This window comes from Leuresthes tenuis, unplaced genomic scaffold, assembly GCF_036924035.1.
Source record: "Leuresthes tenuis unplaced genomic scaffold, fLeuTen1.0.hap1 SCAF_7, whole genome shotgun sequence".
In the NCBI taxonomy this organism is placed as follows: domain Eukaryota; kingdom Metazoa; phylum Chordata; class Actinopteri; order Atheriniformes; family Atherinopsidae; genus Leuresthes; species Leuresthes tenuis.
This window is the reverse complement of record NW_027325361.1, coordinates 10,189,654-10,211,760: the sequence shown is the minus strand read 5'-3', so window position 1 is coordinate 10,211,760 and position 22,107 is coordinate 10,189,654. Positions and strand designations below refer to the sequence as shown.

The window sequence follows — 22,107 nt, the reverse complement described above, 5'->3', positions numbered from 1 at the left end:
GACGATAACGTCTGTGTGTCCAAAGGAATTCAAGAGAAAACAGCCGCGCGTATTATAAGGAAAACTATGACTACCATCCCTGGAAGCCAAGTTTTATCTGCTGTGCTCTTTTGAGACAAATACACAAGAAAGACTAAAGGCACAGGGGTTTAAAAATACATCAATCACTGAGAACAATGCAAATGGCTGTTGAAGATGACACAACTCAGCTATACAGCATGTCAAACAGTGCAGTCATTTTCTCTCTTTTGCTGCCCTCTCAGTCAGACCTCTGAAACAAAACATAGATCAATTCAAGGCACAGCTCAGTTGGCCTATTTCCTTCAAAATGTCAAGTCTGACGGAGGTTTTAAATTCTCAAAGCAACAGAATATTCAGCATCACAATGCCAGAGGAATCAACTCCAAGGTAAAGTACGGCCTTTTTTGATATCACTATAAAGTGAGCAGGAATTGGTATTGGATTTTACATAAATAAGCAGTAAACAGTGTAAGTTAACTGAATACATGCATTTGTATGTAGAGCTCCTCTCCTACCTTGATGTTGCAGGCCTGCTCCATCAGCCTCCGTGCATTCTCTGCAGCTCTGTATCGTTTAGGGAGCTGAACTCTGAAGAACTTTAGAGCCCCCTCAAAGTCGGCCTGCAAGAGGTCCTCTTTGGATGTCTGGAGGGAGACATGAAGAGGCGAAAGGAGGGTTGGTTGTGGAAATAGAAAAAAAAAATTAATTAAGAGTCAGACATGAAGCTCATAAACTCCAACAGATTGTTCTTCCAAGTAGTCAGTTAACATGTTATATGTTGACTTTTTAATGAGAATTTATTGATGTAAATTCTTTGATATCACAGCACGGCCTATGCTAGTGGCATGATATTATATTTCTTATTTTAAAACAAGTGAAACATTTGACTTTTCCCATTACATTCATTAGGCAAAAGGAATAGATATAAGTAGGTAACTTCAGTTTTCAGTAATTACATTGGCTCTACCTCCTCATCCAGAACAGCCATTATCTTCCATTATATGTAACTGGATGCCAATAACTTAAAAGGGACCTCACAGTGCAGACATGTTGCTCACTTGTTCTGTTCGCATTCATATAGGGAAAAAAATCCCTATATTGTTCTTCAAAAACTAATTTAACTTTCATAATTATATCTCTCATGATCACTGAAGAGTTTTCAAAGCAGACTATTTTTATTCAAAATGTCATGTGGACTCAAACTGAACATGGAGATGGATACCTTTGTGAAGAGTGGATGGAGGTCAGTCAGTAAACATTCAACAACACAAATACCGCCATCTTGTGGTGAAAAGATGCACAGACACGACAATCTATGTGCTCAGAGAGCATTTGATCATTATAAGGGTCTGTTATTTTAAGGTCAAAGTCTCTTCTTATGACATCACCAGATCATGTTATGTTTCCTCTTATTTTTCATTGTCATTCAGAGAGCAATGAAAAGAAAACAGAGGGGGGGTGGAGACGTTCATACACTAAAGGAGTTTTCCCATTGTATTATTTATGCAAAATTGGCTTCTGTTACACATGAACAAACCTGATGGAGGCAGAATTAGCTACCTTCAGATTCAATGCACAGAAACACAGGGGTCAAACACAAACCCTTCATTGCATCAGATGCATGGTTCATGTCATCTGTCCTCACCAATATCTCTTCCCAATACGAACACAAATCAAATTAGCATTCTATTACACTTGACCCCCACTGCATGCTGGTGCCTGTTTGTTTCACTCAGCATATATATCCCCGTCCCCCCTGCCTCACCGCCAGCAGCCTGGGGACGAAGAGCCGGTGTCCCATCCCAAGAAGATCCATTGCCCTGCAGAAAGAGTCTGCTGAGGCTTGACTGCTGTGGGTACCCTCTTCCACCTTTCCCCCTCCATCCTCCACCGCCCTGCGTGCTGCTGGAAGGGGCAGATGTGGGCTTCGGGCCGGTATAGGGGGAGAAGAGGGCGGAGAAGAGTGTGGAAGAGACGGCGGTGGGGTGGGGCAGGGCAAGGGAGAGGGGTTGTCCCGCTCTGGGGCCAGGGTGGCAGATGACTCCAGCGTGCCGTGTGAACGTCACAGTGGGTTTCTCAGTTGCTGGGGAGGGAGCTCGACGAAGGGTGTGCCTCGAGCAGACACCGTGGAGGACTGTGGAGTCAACTTGAGCAAGCCGTTTTGTGGTCAATATCTGGCGGGGATGAGTCCAGGTGAGGAAAGTGGTTGACTGATCAGTCACAACAGACTGATGTTCAGAAAGCTCATAAAAATCACACAAGAGCAGACACAGCCTCGGCATCCCATATATGTAACATTGGGATTGATCCTGTTCATTTGGGCACCACAGAATTTCAACAAGTGGACCACATTTTGGTGGAGGCCACTCAGCTTGTACCACTGTCAGAGCCCAGAAACGGCCCTCTGGTGCGACAGAATCACAGTCATTGACATCCCTCTCTGCATAATGCTGAGATCTCCAGCTACCTGCCAGATTCACTCTGAAATCCAGTCACAGTACCTACTCTCATCTTCCTTTGGCAAACTCCTCCAACCAATTCCAATCCAGTATGCTGTTGCCTAGCAACAAAGCTGAATGACACGTGGGCTGCTGCTCCAGCAAACTGCAGCGACTGATAAGCACTCCACCTTTTTTTTCCCTTTTATTTTTCCTTCGTTATCAGTCTTCAAAGATGTTGAGAAAATTCCCCTCAGTCTGAACAGCAGCGGGGCCCTTAATGCTCAGGGCTCAGTCTGTGAGATGAGACATCAAAGCAGTTGATACACTCTGTGCTCCCGTTCCAAATAAGAGGGGGGCCCTAACATGAAACCAACAAGATTTTAGCTTTCTTTGAAATGTAAAATGGTTGGGAAAAAAGAAGGAGGACAGGCAGTCCTGGCAACATAGCAGAGGTTTGTTAACTGTGAATATGCTACTTCTGTGCCTGCAGGAGATGATGCTCTGTGGTAGTTTATGGCTGAGTGGATGCTGAACTCGTTGAGTCACTCGCAGATCACTGATGCATGGAATAAAAAAAACAGAAAAAGTAGCTAATAAGAAAAAGGGTGCCGCAACAGTCTCTCTGTATCTGGTGTGCTTTTCCCGTTGACTGGTAATCCTTTGCCATGAACTCTGTACAGATCCAAACAACATGAAGCAGCAAAAGTACTTTCCAGTCGCAGCTCCAGCATGAACTTCAGCGTCTTTTTTTCCCTGCGGATATCTATTAGCAGAGGCAACCAGAAATCCAGTCCGGAGCAGTTTCAAGAAGATCTTTCACATGAGTAGCCAGCTCTTTCTGATGGGAAGTCACTGCTGTCACTCAGTGAAACAAACTACATAGAGGAGTGTTTGGATGAGTGCATGTTGTTGCACTGTCAGGAATGTTGGCTCCGCACATAAGGTGGGGTGAGGCAAAGCAAAGAAATGACAGTGTTTCCCATCAACCACTTCTCCTCGTCTCTCTTGCTCTTTGTGATGCTAAAAGCTAATGGCTAACAGCCAGTAGGGGCGGCTCCATTGCAGAGGTCTGGGTGGTGGACAGAAGTAGCATGTTGGAGAAATAAATATCCAGCCACCAGAGATGAGGAAAAGGCAGAAACACAGAGGAAAAAGATAAATAGCAGAGGAAATTAGGAACTGAGGGAAAAATGCTCCAAGTCTGCATCCATAGAAGGTAAAGATGAAGAGGAAAAAAAATGATAGAGAAAAGACAGAGCTTTGCTCCTTCTGGTTCAGACTGCTAACGTTATACCTTATGTTCCTGTTGTGATGTGCATGGCGACTGCTCAGCGGAGAGGGAGGGAGGCGAGCATAGATGGAGGGAGGGGTGATGAGAGCGGACAGGAGTGCAGGATGGATGAAGGAGGGAGGGGGGAGCCTCGGGGGAGAATGCCGTCATGCCTGGCCAATAGAAAGCAGGCAGTGGAAGCCCCCTCCGCACTCCTCCTCTTCACATCCCCATTTGTTCCCATTTCCGCCCATTGCATCCTCAAAATATTTCCCTTTCCAAAATGTCAAAATCATTATGGCAACAATGGAATTGAAATGAATTTTTTTTTCTTTTTCCATTAATTTACTTATTTTGTCAAGAAATCTGTACATTGTGTGACCATTTTCCATAAAAAAGTGACAGACTCTTCATTATAATCTAACCATTTGGGGTATAAAGCTATTTATTTGAGTCTTTTTAAACCATATCTGAAAACACGTTCTGTGCAAAAAAGAAATCAGGACAACATAATGTTTGTAAGATACAATCCTGGTGTCACGACAAACATGATTTCCAGAAAAGTTGGATTATTTTTTCCTTTCCAAAATGCAACAAAAACTTTAATGTATAATTTTTTGATTGGTTTTCAGGTTCAATTACCTATTTTATCAAATTGAGAAAATACAAAGAAATCTAGAATTTAACGTCAGCAACAAACACACAAAGTCTGCTGCATCTCCTCAAAATCTCAATATGCGCCTCTGCATCAATGATGCTTTGACACATGCAAGTCATCCATAGTCCAGGCATCGATGCACCTTCATACATTCATAACATGTGTCCATCGTCTTTCTGGTCACCTTGAGCAATTAAAAAAAACAAAGCCTGTGTTTCTGTGAGATTACCAGAGAATTCTGTAGCATTTCTGCACACAGCTGGTATATGGCTTTGAGAAAACTGTTTTTCAAAGTATTCATGAGTCCATTTGGCTTTATCATGGTATGGTGGTCTCTCATGCAGAGCCATCTGGGGGCTTAAAGGTGGTTTCCATAGTGAAACACACGCTATATCCCATAGTTGTGCTTTCCACTTCCATTGTACATTGATCTTATTGATAGTTCTCTGATGGAGTCTGGCAAAAATTGGTGTGCCGCGACCCATCTATGCATGGAGAGATTAAGGTAGATGCTCCTTTTATAACCTGAAACCTTCAACCTGTCACCTATAAATCTGCTGATTGCAGAATCTTCGATGTGTAACGGTGTGACGTGTGTTCTACTACTACTACTTTTTTTTTCTTTTTCTAATCTTTCTCAGCTTTTGAGCAAGTTGCTGGATTCAAATTCTAGATTTCTTTATCTTTTCCCTCAAGTTGGACACGGCCGACACAGAAACTCCTTTGCACTTGTGTCTGTTATACAAAAGTTTACATGTTTCAGTTTCTGATACAAAATTCAGTTTGTATATTGACAACATTTACTTTACTTTTAGTAAAGATACCTTTTTGATACCTATAGTACCCTGATGCATTTTTTTGGATGTCAGAAAAAGTGAAAAAGTGAAAGAATACCAACATAAACCACTGAGTTTCATGCTGGTTGAATTCATCATAGAATCTCTTCAGTTCAACCTCATTACTACAATGGCTATGAGTAAAAAAAGTCAAACTTATTCTGGAAATATCTCAGTAAGTATGTATAAAAATGTCTGACAACATAATGAAACTATTACACTAGAATAATACAAAGTAGTAAAAAAGAGGAGATGTTAACTGAAGTGTTTGTTTCAGTACCAAGACGTGGATGACATGATGAAACAAGGAAGGTTATCATGTAGTCACATGATAATAATGGCTGTCCCGTCAAATGAATATCTCCATGGAACCCCCAGATCACAGTCATTTAAAATTACACAGTCTTGCCCAAAGCTTATAAGTTAGTTGACACACAAACAGAAATGATCACAAATAACGCTAAAAAAATTAAATAAAAATAATTTCAAATTTGTAAAGAATAAAGTTAAAATGTAGAAAAAAATACAGTTAAAAAACAACTATTTCACTTAAATGTTTTCTTCTTTAAAGCTCACCTAGGCTCAGATCAATATGTTTCTGGCTCATGTACAGAGGAAGGATTGTGGCCAGTCTGAGCAAAGTGTTGTTGGGACGTGATTTCCATTAACGATACTTTTATAATGCTCTGTACAGTTCTTAAATGGACAAAGGAAACCACTGAAATCTTCCTATGTCCTCTAAACTTGTGTCTTTCCACAACTCCATCGTGAAGCCCTTTTGAAATCACTTTTACAAACAGGAAGAATTGTTTTTCAATGCAGTTCTTTTTCTTAAGGAGCAGTTAGTTTTATTTAGGTCTAACCAAAACCACTACAAATGATACCAGGTGTGGGTCAGTTCGACTGGTCATGGTGGTGATTGGTTCATTTTATATACACTGTAGAGCATGAGTCATCAACCTTAGCTGAAAGGAACAAACTGAAAGTACTATTTAAATTAAATTGGGTTCTGTTAAAAACACAAATTTAAAGTAAAACATGAATTAAAGAGTACCCTTTAAGTTAAAAACACTACAGATGTAGTATTCTGGTCAAAAAGTGGAGGCTTAAGATGACATTTTCTAAATTTGTCCAACAAAAACAGATCACTCCTCCCTTCAAGGTGCAGTTTCAGATTTAAGCACTGGGGGGAGACAAATGTAAAAAAAAAAACTCTTAAGGTAACAATAACACTAGGCTGAGGACTCAAAACACCTCAAGCACAATTGTTATCCACAGTTATGTGAAAAAAGTCTCATTGTTGTTGGTTTTTTTTTTGTTTATTTTGATCCAGATGAGATTGAAATTAATAACAGTCACACAAACAAAGTCTAATGTAAAATTAACTGGATAGCAATCGATTTGATAGTTAAATAAAAGCAGTTAGAGTGAAATTAATGACTTGGTTTAGCACTAACCTTGAGCAGGGCCAGGGCTACGTTGAAGATGATGTTCAGTCCCTGGAAGAAACAGAGTTATACGTGAGTCTAGAAACAACGGAAACACATCTGCAGGTTTTAAAAAGGGTAGAACACCATTAAAAACCATTTCATTTGATCAGTCATTTCTTTATGAAAGAACTTTTTTCAGACATTTATAGGTCTGCATTTCTCCTGTTCCTAATGGATAACACCAAACTCCCTTCAAAGTCTTTACCAATTCAGCTAACCTTCTAAAAACTATCATTCAAATATCTGAAATCTTGTGAGTATGTATGGAGGGATATCAAAGAGAGGTGTACCAAGATCGTCTGCAGCATCTCAGTGACCACAGACAAAAGTAGGATGAACAATAGCTCAGAGTCTGAAAGGGTGTGAATACTCGTGTAAACAGGATCTTTTAGAACTAAAACAAACAGCAAAATCACAAGCAACTTTTTACCTTGTCCTCGTGGATGTGTCAAAAATGATTTGTCATTACATAGTCCAAAACAACATTTAACAACACGTTCCTGGAGAAACAAAAACTAAAATATCAACCGTGAAATAAAGGCTATCAAGTATTTACACTACTTTTTAGAAAAGTCGATATATGTGGGAAGAAAGTAGTATAGAGAGAAAAAAAAGACAGCTGAACTATAAAATGCACTGAAGTACTGCAGTTGAAAAACTGTTTCCATTTGAATAACAGGGGCCTTTCCACAAATATCTTAATAGCATTTTTAGACCTCTTAGACATCTTATTGCTCAGTTTTACACAGAACATCTCACTCGTTTATACAGCTTGTCCTTTTGGCTTCATCAGCATTAAGGTCAGTCATTTAAGTCTTAGAATCATTATTATAAACAAATGCGTATGTGCTGAAGCTACAGAACAATGAAATCCTGAAAGAGCGCAGAGCTTACGACACCTTTCACAAAGCAGAGCAGATTCAAAGGTGATACAAAAAGAAGCAACCTTTCCTTGGTTTTATTTATGATTTATGCTGCTATGTAAGTCAAACATTACTGTTTACATTCTTATGTGGGGCACATGATGGAGTTGGGTTGTTTTCTTTTTATTGACCGACTTACATGTCCATAAAAACTGTGACTACATGCTTTTACTTCCTTCTCTATTAATAGAAGGCTTGTTGTTTTGACACGAAAAGAAAGAAAGAAAGAAAGAAAATGTAAAACTGATGCTTGCCATGCATGGGAACATCCCTCTCCTTGGTCTCCGGGACAACCGGTTCACATGGCAACAAAGAGCTAAAAATATCTGGGCAGCTCCAAAAATAACTGGAGAAATGAAAAGAGGGGGAGCTCTGCCTCCACACACCTTTCTTTGCAGGCCTGAAGATGGTGCTACCATGCTGAGGCATGATCAAAGGTGTGTATGACAAAAGGAAATATCACCTCAGAGTGAGTGTGTAGCCTCGCAAGACAGATTCATGGGGAGATGAAAGGCAAACATTCTGAGAGGAGAGGATACAGTATACAGAGAGTGTAAACTGGGAAGGTAATGGGGCAAATTGTGATCATAATTAAAGTGTTGCGAATTGCGCAGGATTCAGCAAAGTGTGGTGTGCTTTGTCCAAATAAACTGTACGAATACTGGTTATCACATGAAAATAACTTGATGCACAGATGTGACATTCATTCAAACAGCCTGGAGCTTCCTAATGACCAGTCTATTAGTCACGAAAAGCTAAGTATTAAGAGAGAGATTAACAAAAAAAGAGATAAGGGAACAACTGGAAAGAAGAAAGGATAATTTGAGTAAAAAGTGACGAGAGCAACCAACATAAGCTTGTGAAGAGAGTCAGCAATGAGAGGTTGGCCTATATAAAATAATTTGAAAATGAAGGCAAAGTGAGATGAAACGGTTGGTAAGAAAATGAAAGACAGCTAAAGGGTTGTTGAAGAATTGGCAAAAAAAAGACCATACTGAAGGAAAACAAAAAAATGAGTGTGGGGAGATGAGGCGGGGTAGTCAGAAAACGAGTGTCGAAAAGAAGGATGCAGAGTACGAGACTTGTGGTTTTACAAGCAAGTCCTCATCATGCGGCTCATTGGGTGAGAAAGGGAAACTTTTAATTGTTCTGCCTCAGGCCAGCAGGAGGACAGAAAGAGGGGAGGAGTGGAAGAGATGGAGGGAGGCAGAGAAGGTGGGGGGAGGAAATGCAGAGCGTTTGACTTTGGTGGTTTATGTTAGAAAACTTTTTGAGGAGAGTTCATTGAAATACTTATAATCTATCAGATGTCAATCAGTAAAACTATAAACACAGACTTGGTTCTAGCACGCAATAGTGACAAATATTAGGTTCCTGGGCTTTGACTGTAGATCACCTTATTTTGCTCAGTCACCAGGACAATGGATTGTATCTGCGTGATACCGCTCTTCAAATGGTTACATAGATCCTTCTGACAGAACTTAAGCTGCTGTTGTGGATAAGGTCTGTTCATCTGGTCATGGTAGATGTGCTGTTCCTCAGCGCTCTCTTCCTGGCCCCTCAGAATTTGAAGAATATTCACCAAATGACATGTTTCTCAGTGCCGACACAGCTACTCGCTCCACCTTCAGACAAGAGCTTCAGGGAGATTTTCCTCGTTCATCCTCGTTACATTTTGTGTTTCGCCAGGTCTGCTTGGTGGCTACATCTGCCTCCTGAGCCCTTCAGTGTCAACCAATGACACAATATTGCTTTTCTTGAGCGGTACAGTAATTCAGCACCCCCCTCAAAAATGTGTGATGGAGCTATTCAAATAGATATAAACGCTGACCCATTCAGCATTTAAAATTCCAGACTTTTCCAGACTACATTTTTTCGTTGACTTTTCGAGGCATTTCCTGTACAAATATTTGGCAGAGGATTAGCATTCTGAATAATGCTGATCATACAATTATCATTAAATCAATATACAGCATTTTGTTCAAGTTTTAATCATGAACCAGAGAAAAACAAGGAAAAACACCAACATTTCTGCCCATAGAGGAAGCAAACTAACCAGTGCATACCTTCCCTCCACATCAACATGACAAATATACAATCTCATATTTTGGTTCCCCCATACTTTTTGGCTCTTTTACAAATAGGAAAGCAAAATTTGAATATCAACATTTTCAAGGCATCTGTTCAGCCTTGTTTATTCACAGTATTTATGGCATCCATGAAAAAACCCAACTAAAGCTTTTGATGACATCAAGCTCATTCTGACCCACTTCTCTCCCACACAGAGGTGGAGCAGGCAGCCTGCTCCAAACACCGTGAAATACCATTGACTGTGTACAAACGGAAGGATGTAGCCTCCATATTGTGAAAAGTAAAGCCTAAAATTTGCCAATAATTCCTTGATGCTGCTAAATTTTGAATGGCCACCAGGGGGGACACCTTTGGTTGCAAAGGTAGATTGTTGTCTATGAGAAAATGACTCCACTTGTCACTTGATATTGTTCTTTGTTTTTCAAATGAGTTTATGATCCTCATCCCTGCATTCTAGTCTACTTCACAACAACATGTTGTTCATTTCGTAAAAACATGGTTCCATTTCGAGTAAAGAAGACGAAGCAGTGTATGATTTAGCAAAGTTGTGTCTGACATGTTGCTAATGTAAATGGTAAATAGTCTTTTAACCTCAGCTAGGTTCATCATAAAGTCCAATAATGTGTGCCTCGTTCACTCATTCATATAAAGCTGAAATGCAGGGTATTCGCCATGAAAGCTACTGCTACTGGGAGCAACTTGGGGTTCACTGCGTTGTCTAAAGACACCTCAACGTAGCGAGAGTCTTCCATTTGTTGGATATATCCAGCAAAACAATAACTAATTCATTACTTTTTCATACCTTTCGAGACTGCAGAGTAACCTGTTTGATAGTAGTTACACAAGAGTTTATCAGCATATGCGCTTCCATCATTTATTTGTAACTCTCCTCATGCATGTACATGACATTACTGCATGACCTTAACTTTGTTTCATGTCTCTTTTGAAGTTTGTGCGTTTAACTCTCAGCACCTCTCTGGCTCCACAGCTGTATATTTCTATTCTGTGAACATTTCTCCCATGAACCGGCTCAGTGCTCATCTCTTTGCTCTATGCTCTATCAACCACAGCCGTTCCGAGGCAAACGGCAACCCTCCAGGAGTCGAGGTGGTTTCCTGTACTTTACTATGTAAAAAGCCCAGCATGCTAAAAAAATACATGAAAATAAGCCAAATTATCTGTTACTTTAGGGAAAGACAGATGTCCAGACTTATTTAAGTTAAGAGCATGGTTTCAGAGTCACATAGATCTTGTTTGAAGATAATAAAAAAAACACTCTGGATCAGTTAAGGATTTAGTGGTCCTAATGATATTAAAGCATTGATAGCATCAACCCCTGGAAGGCTGAGCTGAATGCAGATGCATAAGTGCTGGTGTTTTTTCCAAAATGCTCTTTACTTGTGGCTGCTGATAGCTGCTCAGAGCTTCAGCTGAAACACTATTCTCCCTACATACATATCCGTCTTGTCTTTCTATCTCTTTAATGGCTGCCATCCTCCCTTCTAAGACACCGGTGTCTGCCACTACTCTCTTCCCTCCTCATAACATTCTCTACTTTCTCCTTTCTTTCACTGTCATGTTTCCCATTATTGGACTCTATATGTATACAACATCCCCGTCACGGTTCTATCACCATGATACAGTGTACTGTCTTTACCTCACAGAGCAGCAGGTCAGTGATGTGGAAAACCATGCAGAGGGGGAACTTGGCTGTGAACAGGGTGAGGAACCACTGGGAGGCATACATGTGTGCCTCCAGGTTCAGCTCCTGGAAGTGGGCCCACAGGTCAGGAAGTTGTTCCTGTTTGAGCAGGAGAAGCAACAAGAGGTTTGGATCTTAATCAAATCATGCCATTTCATTGGGAAAACAATTCTTTAACAGAAAACCAAGAACAAATGCTAATACCTAACAGGAATACTAATACTAATAGAAAACACATAGTGAAATATCAATAAAGATGTATAGTTAAAGATGCTACATTTTTGCATTAAATTCATTCCTTTTTTTCACCGTAATTTTTTCAGGGATAGATTGGTGTTGCTTTCAGTTACCAAAGTGTCCATGTGTGCTATTGACAACACATTAGCACTCAATAAGCTGTTCAATTGGCCAGATAGAGAACCACTTTAACAGCCGCATGTCAAATGACACCTAATTAGCAATCAATGCTAATATGTTTACACTGAATTTGGTCGGCGCTAACTAAGTAGATCCCCCTGTTGACAGATGACTGCCAGCAGGGCCAGGATGACTTTGAGGGGCTAAATAAACCTCATACTTGAAAAGGATGCAACTTTACACACCCAATGAACAGCCTGAAAACACAGAAAGCTTTCAGATCTCCAAGTAAACAGCAAACATTCAAGAACCCATTTACACGGTTAGTCCTTTCTTTTTAGTGAATAGATTCATTGTACAAGCCTTTGATCAAATAGTAATTACACGTAACAGCTCTGGGGTGATCCAATATCAGGAAAGAAAAATGTTGGAAAATCAAAATCTTGTTTAAACTAATGGTTGAGACTTGTCTCTAAAACAAGGCCTGCTAGATATATGAAGCGAATTTCATGGTATTTAAACTTTACTGGATAACAATTTCAATTTGTCGCTGGAACAGAATTGCCCCCCAAAGGCAACATCATTAGTGAGAATGATTAATCTTTTCTTCGGCTTCAGCCAAAGGTCTTTAAAACATCTGTTGAATGAACACAGATGCGCAACAAAAAATGAAGGAACCTGTAGCAAAAATCTTATTTTATTACTGTTCAGCTATTTCTGGTGGTATTTACAAATGTTAGGCGACTCTAAACTTTGATGGACATGAGCCTTTACAGGTCAAATGTTCATATTTTGGGAAAAATACATAAAAATGAGAGCTATTAAAGAAAGGAGAAAGCCACATACACACAAACACACACATATATATATTAGCTACTTAATAAAAACCAACTGCCTATACATTTTGTAGATTAAAACACAAAAACAGCCACGATACATGATACATGTCAAAGTCACATAAATAAAAATATCCGGCCAAACGTTTTTCAGCAGAACGTTGTCCTGAGCATCAGAATATAACATTCTATACCAGCACAGGCCACCCTCCTTCTGAGGCTCCGGTGCCCACTTTGGGCCCTCATTGGGCAGCAGACAGGGCCTGTGCGACTCTGTATGCAGCAATCTGTAATGCACTGTGCAGTCTAACAGTTTCAATAAAGTTTCTATTCAACATTAAAGTTTAAGTTTAGCATTACGTTACTTTGAAATACATTGAGACACATTCAATCTTCTTTCCAAAAATGATGACCTGCTGCATCACTAACCTGCATCAGCCTCTCCAGCTGGTAAAACTTGCAGTGAAGATCTTCAAAGTTATTCTTGTAGAGAGCTCTGAGGCCATATTCATACATGATTTTCACCAACACACAGAATGCCTGCTCCTCCGGCATCTGCAAACACACGGACAACCGAAATTCACTTCAGTTCAATTCAGATCATTTGTATATAACACCAATTCAAAAAGTAATCTCAAACCATTTTAAAGATACGTCCCGATTCAATCCAGATCGATTCAATTGACTATAATCCAAATTAGTCAATTTCATTGTAACAGTAGTCATATTATGCTAGTTCTATAAAAGTTTTCCCTCCATTTGCACCTGTGAAAACTTAACAACTAAACATCCAAAAATGTGCTTCCATTACTGCTCAGGAAACCAGAAGCTTTTGTTGGGATTTGGTGGTCTTACAAAACCTGAAGTCAGGCACTACAATGCTACCACACCTGGGTCAGACTTTATTTTTACAAGGTTTTGACAAATGTCCACATTTATACTGGTTAACAAAGACAGAAGACAAATTAGTTTAATTCTGACTTCATTAGTCTGCTTCCAAATAATCACTTAAAGGCAGAAGAAAAATGAAGGTGAAGGCGTGAGGGGACATAAGGGCCAAACAGGACAAACTTTCTTCATGTTTAAGAAATATTTATGCCTCTCTGTGTGCATTTAACTACATCTGTGTGTTTCAGTGTGAGCGTTTGTGAGCGTTGTTCAGATGGATGAAGATAAGGGGTACGAAAGAAAGCTGAATTCTGTGTTTGTGAGTTAAATTGGGTTCATTTTCCCTTTAACACACAAACACACACACACACACACACGACTGCAGACAGGGAGAGGATATTTAATCAGAGTGACAGTGTATGTTTGGGCCTGAATGGGTTCCTGCAGGTAAACCTGAACCCCTATTAATATTCCTGACATCTCCTCTATAGCCTCTCCCTCCTTCCTTCTTACTCCATAATCCGCCTGTCTTCTCCTCCCGCTGTATAACCTCTACTTCTTTTACTGCTGCTGTCCCCTTCATATCTCCTCTTCCCGTTTACAGCCTCCTCCTTCCACATAAAGTCCTCCTCTCACCCCCCTCCCATGCACTCCTTCCCCTTGCCCATCATTAAATTCATATCTCTTTTCCAAAACTCTACTAGCTCACCCCAGCTCCTCCTGACCTCTCCACTTCCCCACTGTTCACTCCTCTTTAACCTATGCTGCCCTTGGTATTTGGACTTCGACCAAACTTCCACCACAGTCTCTCGTCCATTTGGGACTCCTGCCTTCATGTGTCACCTATTCTGTCTCTCCTCCTTCTGTCTTTTGTTAACTTTCTCAGATAAAATTTCTGTTAGTTTTTATTCACACCTACAGCAACAAACAGAAAATACTTTCACTACCTTCATCTATATTTTCTAGATTAGTTATAAACTGCTTTTATTTGAGCAGTCAGCAACTTTCTGTTCTTTTTGTCCATATTTATAAGTTCTATTCAGACTGTGATATTGTTATTGATATTCCTTCTGCTTTATCAGACATTGTACTAGCTAATAGACTTTATGCCTGTAGATGCATAAAGGTTCAGGGGCACAATGCTTATTTGTTTTCTTTACAAAAGTGCTGAAACCTTGATAATGTCTCCAACTATTGTCTAGTTTGTAGGAAAACTGACGTAACTTTCAATCTGCTCCAGAGAACTTTTAAAAGGAAGGGTAAAATGCTGGTATTATTCTAGTATTTGCATTTATAAGCATTTTTAATTTGTAGTAAATAGCATAATGGTAAAGGGGTTAACTAATAATAATGAAGTACAGAAATCATGACTTATACATATGCATACGGGGCATAGCTGGAATATCAGTCATTATGAATTTCTGTTGTGTACTGTGCTCTCTGCTGCTAGGCTTTCCATCATGATAATTCATTCGTTTTTTTGTTAGCCTTGATGGATGTTCCTTGAATTACATCATATGATTACATCATTTCATCTTCTTCTGCAGTTCACTCAGGTGAATTTGTTCATAGAGAAAAGCGGCAGAGGGCACTAACCCTAAAAAATAAAAAAATAGAAAAATAAATAAATCACATAACAACAGTAGATGAAATTCAGCAGGCTTTCCCGAAAAAGTTGGTTACAAATCACAGCACATATGAATGGAAATCCAGCTTCTGAATGCATATGAAATAAATCTAATATCTGTATGAGAATACGAAGCCATGCTTTCTATTATCATATCAAAGGACCTCATATTTAAGAGGAATGTGCATTAACCAAGGAAAGGTTTCGCTTATGGATCATTGAATGATAGTTTACTTACATGTAAAAGGAGAACAGCGGCAAGAAACGACTGACCCTGACAATAACCAATTTCCTCATCATAGACAGAGTAGGCCTGCAAGAGAGAGAAAGGGAGAGAGAAAAAAGACAAACATCTTTAATTTGATTGCTCTGTCAGAAGCAAACCAGAGGTCACTGACAGCGAAGATGTTGTAGACAACGTATCAATAATTACTGAAAATGTTTCAAACATTTCCTTCTTCTGATAGATCGAAAGCCGTAAATACGTGAAGTACAACTAGAGATTCATATTTTCAGTTTTATTCAATGGATTCTTGGCACTTGACAAAAGGTAAGATTCAGTTAATGAGAGTTCAGAGAAAAGAAAACGTGGATGTTTCACAACAGTAGCAGCCAGTTGAAGCCTTGAGCCTCCAACCTTAAGCAGAGATGTGGAGCATGCTGTAGAAATCTGGTAAAGAGACATAACTGAGGTATATCAAAATATACCATATGAATGTGCACCCAGTACCCAGGTATTTAGGACTAATCTAAACTGGCTACTGAGGGGCTGCACAGTTCAATAACAAAGTAATGCACCTATCCCAGCACAATGACCAACTCCCCTCAGGGAATTAGTGCCTTGCACTATTGAAGGTAGGGTCAATGCGGAACTGGTTTCACAGCCAGTAACTTTAAGAACTGCAATAAGTCCCACATAAAACATCATTAGTGCAACTATAGTTACTTTACAGTAATAACAGTAATAGCCAATGTTTTGGTTGTAAAAATCTAAACTGAAATATTTCTAGTGCCCTAATGTTCAAGAACGGCATCTTCTACTATTAGTTAATGCATTAGAATCAGCACCATGTCATATCTACACAATTTGATCTTAAAACCTTAGTGGCATGTTGATCTCCCAGTTTAGAGAAAGAAGTTTACTGTCTTCTTACTGTAATGCAAATGCTGTCAGCATGAACAAAGTACATTTCCTAGGAGCAAGTTTCTCTCCACTACTTAAGTTTTCTCCATGTTTTCCCAGAAGAACTTCTCTGAACTGACTGTCACTTTCTTTGGTTTGATCCTTGTCAGCATCTCTCCGACCTCTCACACTGACACTTTCTACAAGTCCCTTTTTCTCTGAACACAAAGCTAAGCCCCTGGATCTGAAAACATAACGCAGTTCTACTGTTTCTTCTGCAAACAGACTTTCTTAGGACTTGTAGAGCACTTAAGGGTATGTAAATCTAGAAAAACAAGGCTTCATCTTTTCATACACTGCTGTCTTTAGGGGACGCTGGAGCCTGTCCTTACATTCACAGTTATTAAGAGCAGTTTGAAGAGAGCGCTGCAAGTGTTAAGAGAACCAGGGTTGCGCTCTGATACAATTCTTTAATATACTAAAGCCTTAACTTGTGCACTACTTGGTTTGGCTCATGCTCCATCTTGTACAATGGATTGGAAATAGGAAGTATTGATAACTTCTTATCTAAATCAAGTGCACATAGTGCAACCAATCAACATGTTTTTCCAAACATAAAATGAAAAATACATGTGGAAGGGATAACAAAAATATAAAAAGAGAGCTAATCAAGCTGCCCGAACATACAACCTCAGTAACAAAGACACCTAAAATCTGTAATCATCATAGGAGGAAGAAGGTCCAATCCATTACCCACATTTAAGGCTGTTAAATGTACTTCAATGTGAAACATCTATCCACTGCAGAAGTTAGAGGAGAGGCAGGCTGTACAACATTAGAGATCTGGCTAGTTTGGTCATTCAGGTATGGAGGACTGATTCAGGAGGATAACCATCAGATGACCATTCTCCAAAGCCATTGTCTAAAGTTGACAAACTCCAGTAAACATGCTAGTTAGCCAACAGACCTTTTCACAGTGCAAACAACTATCCAGACAGAAAAAATACAGTGTCCAAAACTATTCTGCAGACATGTTTTTTCTGTTATGCGTGAAGATGAAGATCAGATTATGCACCATCTGCTCTCATCTGCCTACATCCTTGCAAGGGAGACAAAAAAAAGACACTAAACAGCCTAAAAGTCCATTCCATTGGAGCAATCAGAGGTAAATGGGGCTCCACACAGCATACCTCAAACCTCATTCTAAGGTATGTACTACTAGTCTTTTGTGCAAAACCATCAGCCAGAATCTGGTTATAGCTGGTAATAGCTCATTATCGTCCTCAGATATTTTGAAGGATGCACACTTGATTACAGGCAAATTGATGGTAACAGCAGTGGGTTAAAAGATTGTCTACCCTTTTTTCATGTCTGAAAAATGAGTGTGGACGTTCAGAGCTTCACTGCTGATGTGTTCAGCTAATTTGGTGTTTGATGTGGAGGTAATGGAGAACTCTTGTGGTGCTGTCTGTGGTGTAATTTACAAGCTGACATGCTTGATGGAGTGTGGCATTCACACATCCCCAACTCGGCTGGGAGAAGTGGATGCTGACAGATGGATGGGGGAGGTCCTGGTGGGTGAAATCTAAATTTGTTCGCCTGGGCAGATAATAGGCTCAGAGGGGTGGATATTACAGGATATGCCTAGTTTCTCTCTCACTCTAGAAAGTTTTAGGGATGATAGTTTGATCGCACTAAAGACAATTTAAATGTGACCAAAACAAGTGCTTCAAATTTTATTGAAGAAAGGTTTACGCCAAGATATCTTATATTGAAAATAACCACAATAAAAAAAAAAACTAAAAAAAAAAAAAATGAATCTGTGGCAGCATCAATGTTGGTTCTCTACAGCTTACATTATATAAGTGTCAGTGGCCTGAACACTTAACTATGGTTAAACATTTCACATCATTCTCTAAAAAGATAAAGAAAGTGACAGAAAGGGTGGCAAAAAGTGAAGTGAAACGAAAAACAACTATCATCATAACTATCAAGTTATTGGCAAATATGGAAATCATGAACTTAAACTTCAGGTTTTATAGAAACAAAATTTAATAGATTGTGTAGACCTCAGCTTAAAAAGTTTGGCACTAAAACTACTTTTTCTAAAAAAAAAAAAAAATCTATTCTTTATTCACTTGTCACTTAGAGTCACAAGCTTTTCAAGGCCCCTGTGCATGCAGAGGGTGCTGCCAGGAGATAATGTACCCTCAAGGATGACACTCAATGACTGCCACACCTGAGCCACAAACATGCAGAATGAGCCGTACCTTCCATAGACAACTTCCACCTGCCTTTTTCTCCTAATTCCCAAACATTCCGGGTCTTGAGAGAGCTGTATTTGGACATTTGCATCCAACCCTGTGTAATGCTGCTTTAAAGCTGCACTTTGACGTGCAGTGTGCAAAGAACTCTCCCAAAATCCACCGTGTTAGCAAGCAGCAGAGATGACTGTGGGGTCCATGAGTTGTAGCTTATATGTCAGTTTCACTGTCAAAAGTAGACTGCACACCAAGGCTAAAAGAAAGTCAGACACCAATGCCTTGTCAATGGAAGAAGTTTTGGTCTTAAAGACTCACCAGCCCCTCCACCCTGGCTGGTGACTTCATCCAGCAAGTTGCTATACCTAGTGAAGAGGTGCCGTCATCACCACGCATTGTACTTTAGCTCAGCAACTGAAATCTGTAGTGAGTGCAGCGCACCTGAGCACAAAGGTGACTTTCTTTTAGCCTTGGTCTGCAGTCTGCTTTTGACAGTGAAACTCTGACATATAAGCTACAACTCATGAAACCTCTTCCTAAACATTAGCTCACATACTAATACATGCTGTCATACAGAAATGTGAAGTTGATAACCTTCCGTTTTAAAGGTATTCTCCTTTAGGACTGTTTTTTTTTTCCACTGATGACTCATTTAAAATGACAGGAAATGAAAGTAGAGGTAGATAAAAGGTCTGCAGTGATACGGGAACCAGAAATGCTTCAGCTTGAGGTGGGTGCCAAAATATTTAGGTGTGTGCTGCTCCGTTTCATTTTCCTTCAAATTGATATGACATTACACAGCATGTTAAATGATGAAATGTGGACTTTTTCCACATGCAATCATTTTTTTGTAATTCGTTAGTTAGGTGTACAAATAGTCCCCCATCCCCCTTCTCTTTAGCAGATTAGTCGATTCATTCATTCATTTTATTGGAAAAAGTGTGTTTTTATGTGACTGATCAAAATGGTGGTAACCAGGATATCAGCTGGAACTCGCATCAAGACTACAAAAATGTGTGAAAGCAAATACTAAGTGATTACTGGGACACGCAACATTAGTTAGGCTGATGAGGTGTGTTGATATGTTGTCATGTTTGCCTTCTTCCTCCTCCCTTTTGTTTTGTTTGTTTCCATGGAAACACAGACGATACTCCCTTAACGCCTGGCTCTGCTTATCTGAGAGTTACAGGTTTTCAGTTGTCAGTGTGTTGTTGACTGAGGCAGTTAAAGTTGCTCAAGACTTCCTGGGTGCATTCCAGGTGACCGTGCCCAGATGTTTGAGGCTTTTGTATCTTAATCTGAAGTGCGATTGCATAGAACATTCAATTAATAAAACAGATTATCACTGACAAGGAGCATGATGCTCAGGTGACCTACCCCAGAAAATAAAGGTTAGAAAAGGACTTCAGGCTTATTACTGAGTAGGATATGAAGATGAATATAAACTTTGTCCTGGGTCCTCCATGCCTGTAAAGCCTCAAGATCCAACCAACCTTATCAGCTGAAAATCTACATGGATTTGCATACAAATGAAGGCTGGCTCGCCACTGACCTACTTGGGTCCAGACTGGATGTTAAACCTTCCTGACAGGTTCTCCCAGAGCGCTAACCAACACATTCTACTTTTGCAGAGCTAGGAAAAAACACAAAGAGCAAAAGTTCTAGTTCATCAGTCTAAATCTAATTTTGCCCCCGGTTTATCCCCATTTATGTTTAATGTAAAGTTGTAAACTAATTTGATCTCATTCTTTTTGCTGGTGATTTAAAATGAAAAAAATGGTTGACAAAGTCAAACCATAATTAAACATTAACCTGACAGGTTACAAAAAAATACAGTTTATGAAAATTAATTCAACTTTACAAACTTCATTCTATTTACTACACAAGTCCTGTGAATAAATAACTAATAAAAGTCCATCAGAAATCCATTCATGGAAAAGTCACAACTTTCAACCTACAGAATAGATTTATAATAAGATTTTTTAAATTGTGAAATGACAACATTTTTAATAGAAAAAGTGAAAGATAAGTGTAAGTGTGACTTCTCATGGTTCTGACTAACTTTTCTGGCCATTATTTTACATTATAACTCAGGATCAAAAGAAGAAAGTGTGACTAATTCATGTTTGGTCAGATACTGGATTGGAGGCGGTAATCGTGGGTGTCCACATTCAAAACTCTTAAATCAAGCCTGGAAAACCAGCTTTCTCTCAAAACAAAGTCTGTAATGTACAAGCCTAAGTGATCGTGAACTGCAGTACATGCCACTTTATCTTACATGACAGACAGCAGAGGCTGCTGCTCTTTTCAGTGGTGTTCTCTGCAGATGGTCCCTGTGCACTCCTCCAACAGCTGCCTGCACATAGTGACCAGTATTGTTTGGGAAAGCACAGCTCATTTCGATTAAAATTAGGCTGTAATTTCTTGATACTACCCTTTGAAATATTAGCATACATGTGTAGCTGTCATGTTACGGTCTGTGTCGCTAAGTACGTGATGTGAACCATCCCACAGCCTCCTGCATAGATCTGAAAAGAACTGTATGTATATTTGAAATGAACCAGTCACCAGTCGTGGCTGACAAAGCTGAAAACCAGATGATTCTGGTCAAGGGGGAACTCTTTTCTATATCTCTGCACGGTTATATAAAACGCAACTTGACTAAGCTGCGATGTCGACATGAACAAGGTGATAATTTGCTCTGTGATGCATTAGATGTTGCGTATGTCAGCAGGCATGTGCTGAGTTATGTACAAAAGAAGCGTCTAGAAATGTTCTAGAAACGTTCCAGAACAACGGCATGTGACAACGCAAACGTTCACATTCGCTCCGGATGTCTTGCAGAGTTTTTCACCCAGCCCATTAGTAAAATTTCCAGAACATCAGCGAGTGACACAAAGTATGAATTTGAATCTGCAGATATTTTGGCGTGTTTACAGCAGCTGTGCGAGTGAGTGTATGTGCCGGTGAAACTTTGTTCTACCTTATGACCGGTATGCTGCTTTTCGCTCACTCCCCACTATTGTGGCTACATACAGATACATGCAGCACTCACTCAACACAATAAGGAGCCTCATTCTGCTACTCTCAACGAGTTATACAGAAAAAAAAAAAAAGAACGATCTCCACAGTGTAATTTCTGCATCGTGCACTTCCTCCTGCGCACTCTAGACAACCGTTCCCGTGCACCCCCCCCCTCACATTTCCAGCCGGGAGAGCGCATCTCCAGCAAAAAGCCTCCCACTGTGATTTGCTTGTGTGATGGCTCAAACTGTCAGCACATTCTCCTATACATCATTCATGTGTGAAAATGACTTGACTTGCTTTAGATGAGAAGGACAGTGGAGAGATTAAGACTGGCTTTGCCACATTTCAATAAAGCTGACCGAAGCTTTTGTCTCAATAAAATGTTCAGTGTCTTCACAGATAACTTCCTCAGGATGTGAGTACAGCAGGTACTCTGCTTACAGATCCTAGTTTCTTCATCTATTTTAATGGTTAGAGCACAATGCTTCAGGGTTTATTCCTTTTCTTACAAATTAACAGACAAAAATACTTGATTTATCCCAAGGGGAAATTATAA

General features: G+C 39.7%; 1 protein-coding gene across 2 annotated transcripts in view; it reads right to left on the bottom strand.

Annotated features, from left to right (window-relative positions):
* rabgap1l (RAB GTPase activating protein 1-like) overlaps nucleotides 1–22,107 on the bottom strand; it is a 103,695-nt gene that overhangs the window by 19,406 nt on the left and 62,182 nt on the right. Inside the window, exons 15-19 of one of the 2 annotated variants that reach the window (XM_072389210.1) lie at nucleotides 15,379–15,453; nucleotides 13,055–13,180; nucleotides 11,388–11,531; nucleotides 6,684–6,725; nucleotides 537–665 (exon numbers count right to left, since the gene is read on the bottom strand). In XM_072389210.1, coding sequence (XP_072245311.1) covers nucleotides 537–665; nucleotides 6,684–6,725; nucleotides 11,388–11,531; nucleotides 13,055–13,180; nucleotides 15,379–15,453 — 516 coding nt within the window. Of the gene's footprint in view, nucleotides 1–536; nucleotides 666–1,786; nucleotides 1,919–6,683; nucleotides 6,726–11,387; nucleotides 11,532–13,054; nucleotides 13,181–15,378; nucleotides 15,454–22,107 lie in introns of those variants that run through there. The other variant, XM_072389211.1, reaches the window with a different exon arrangement.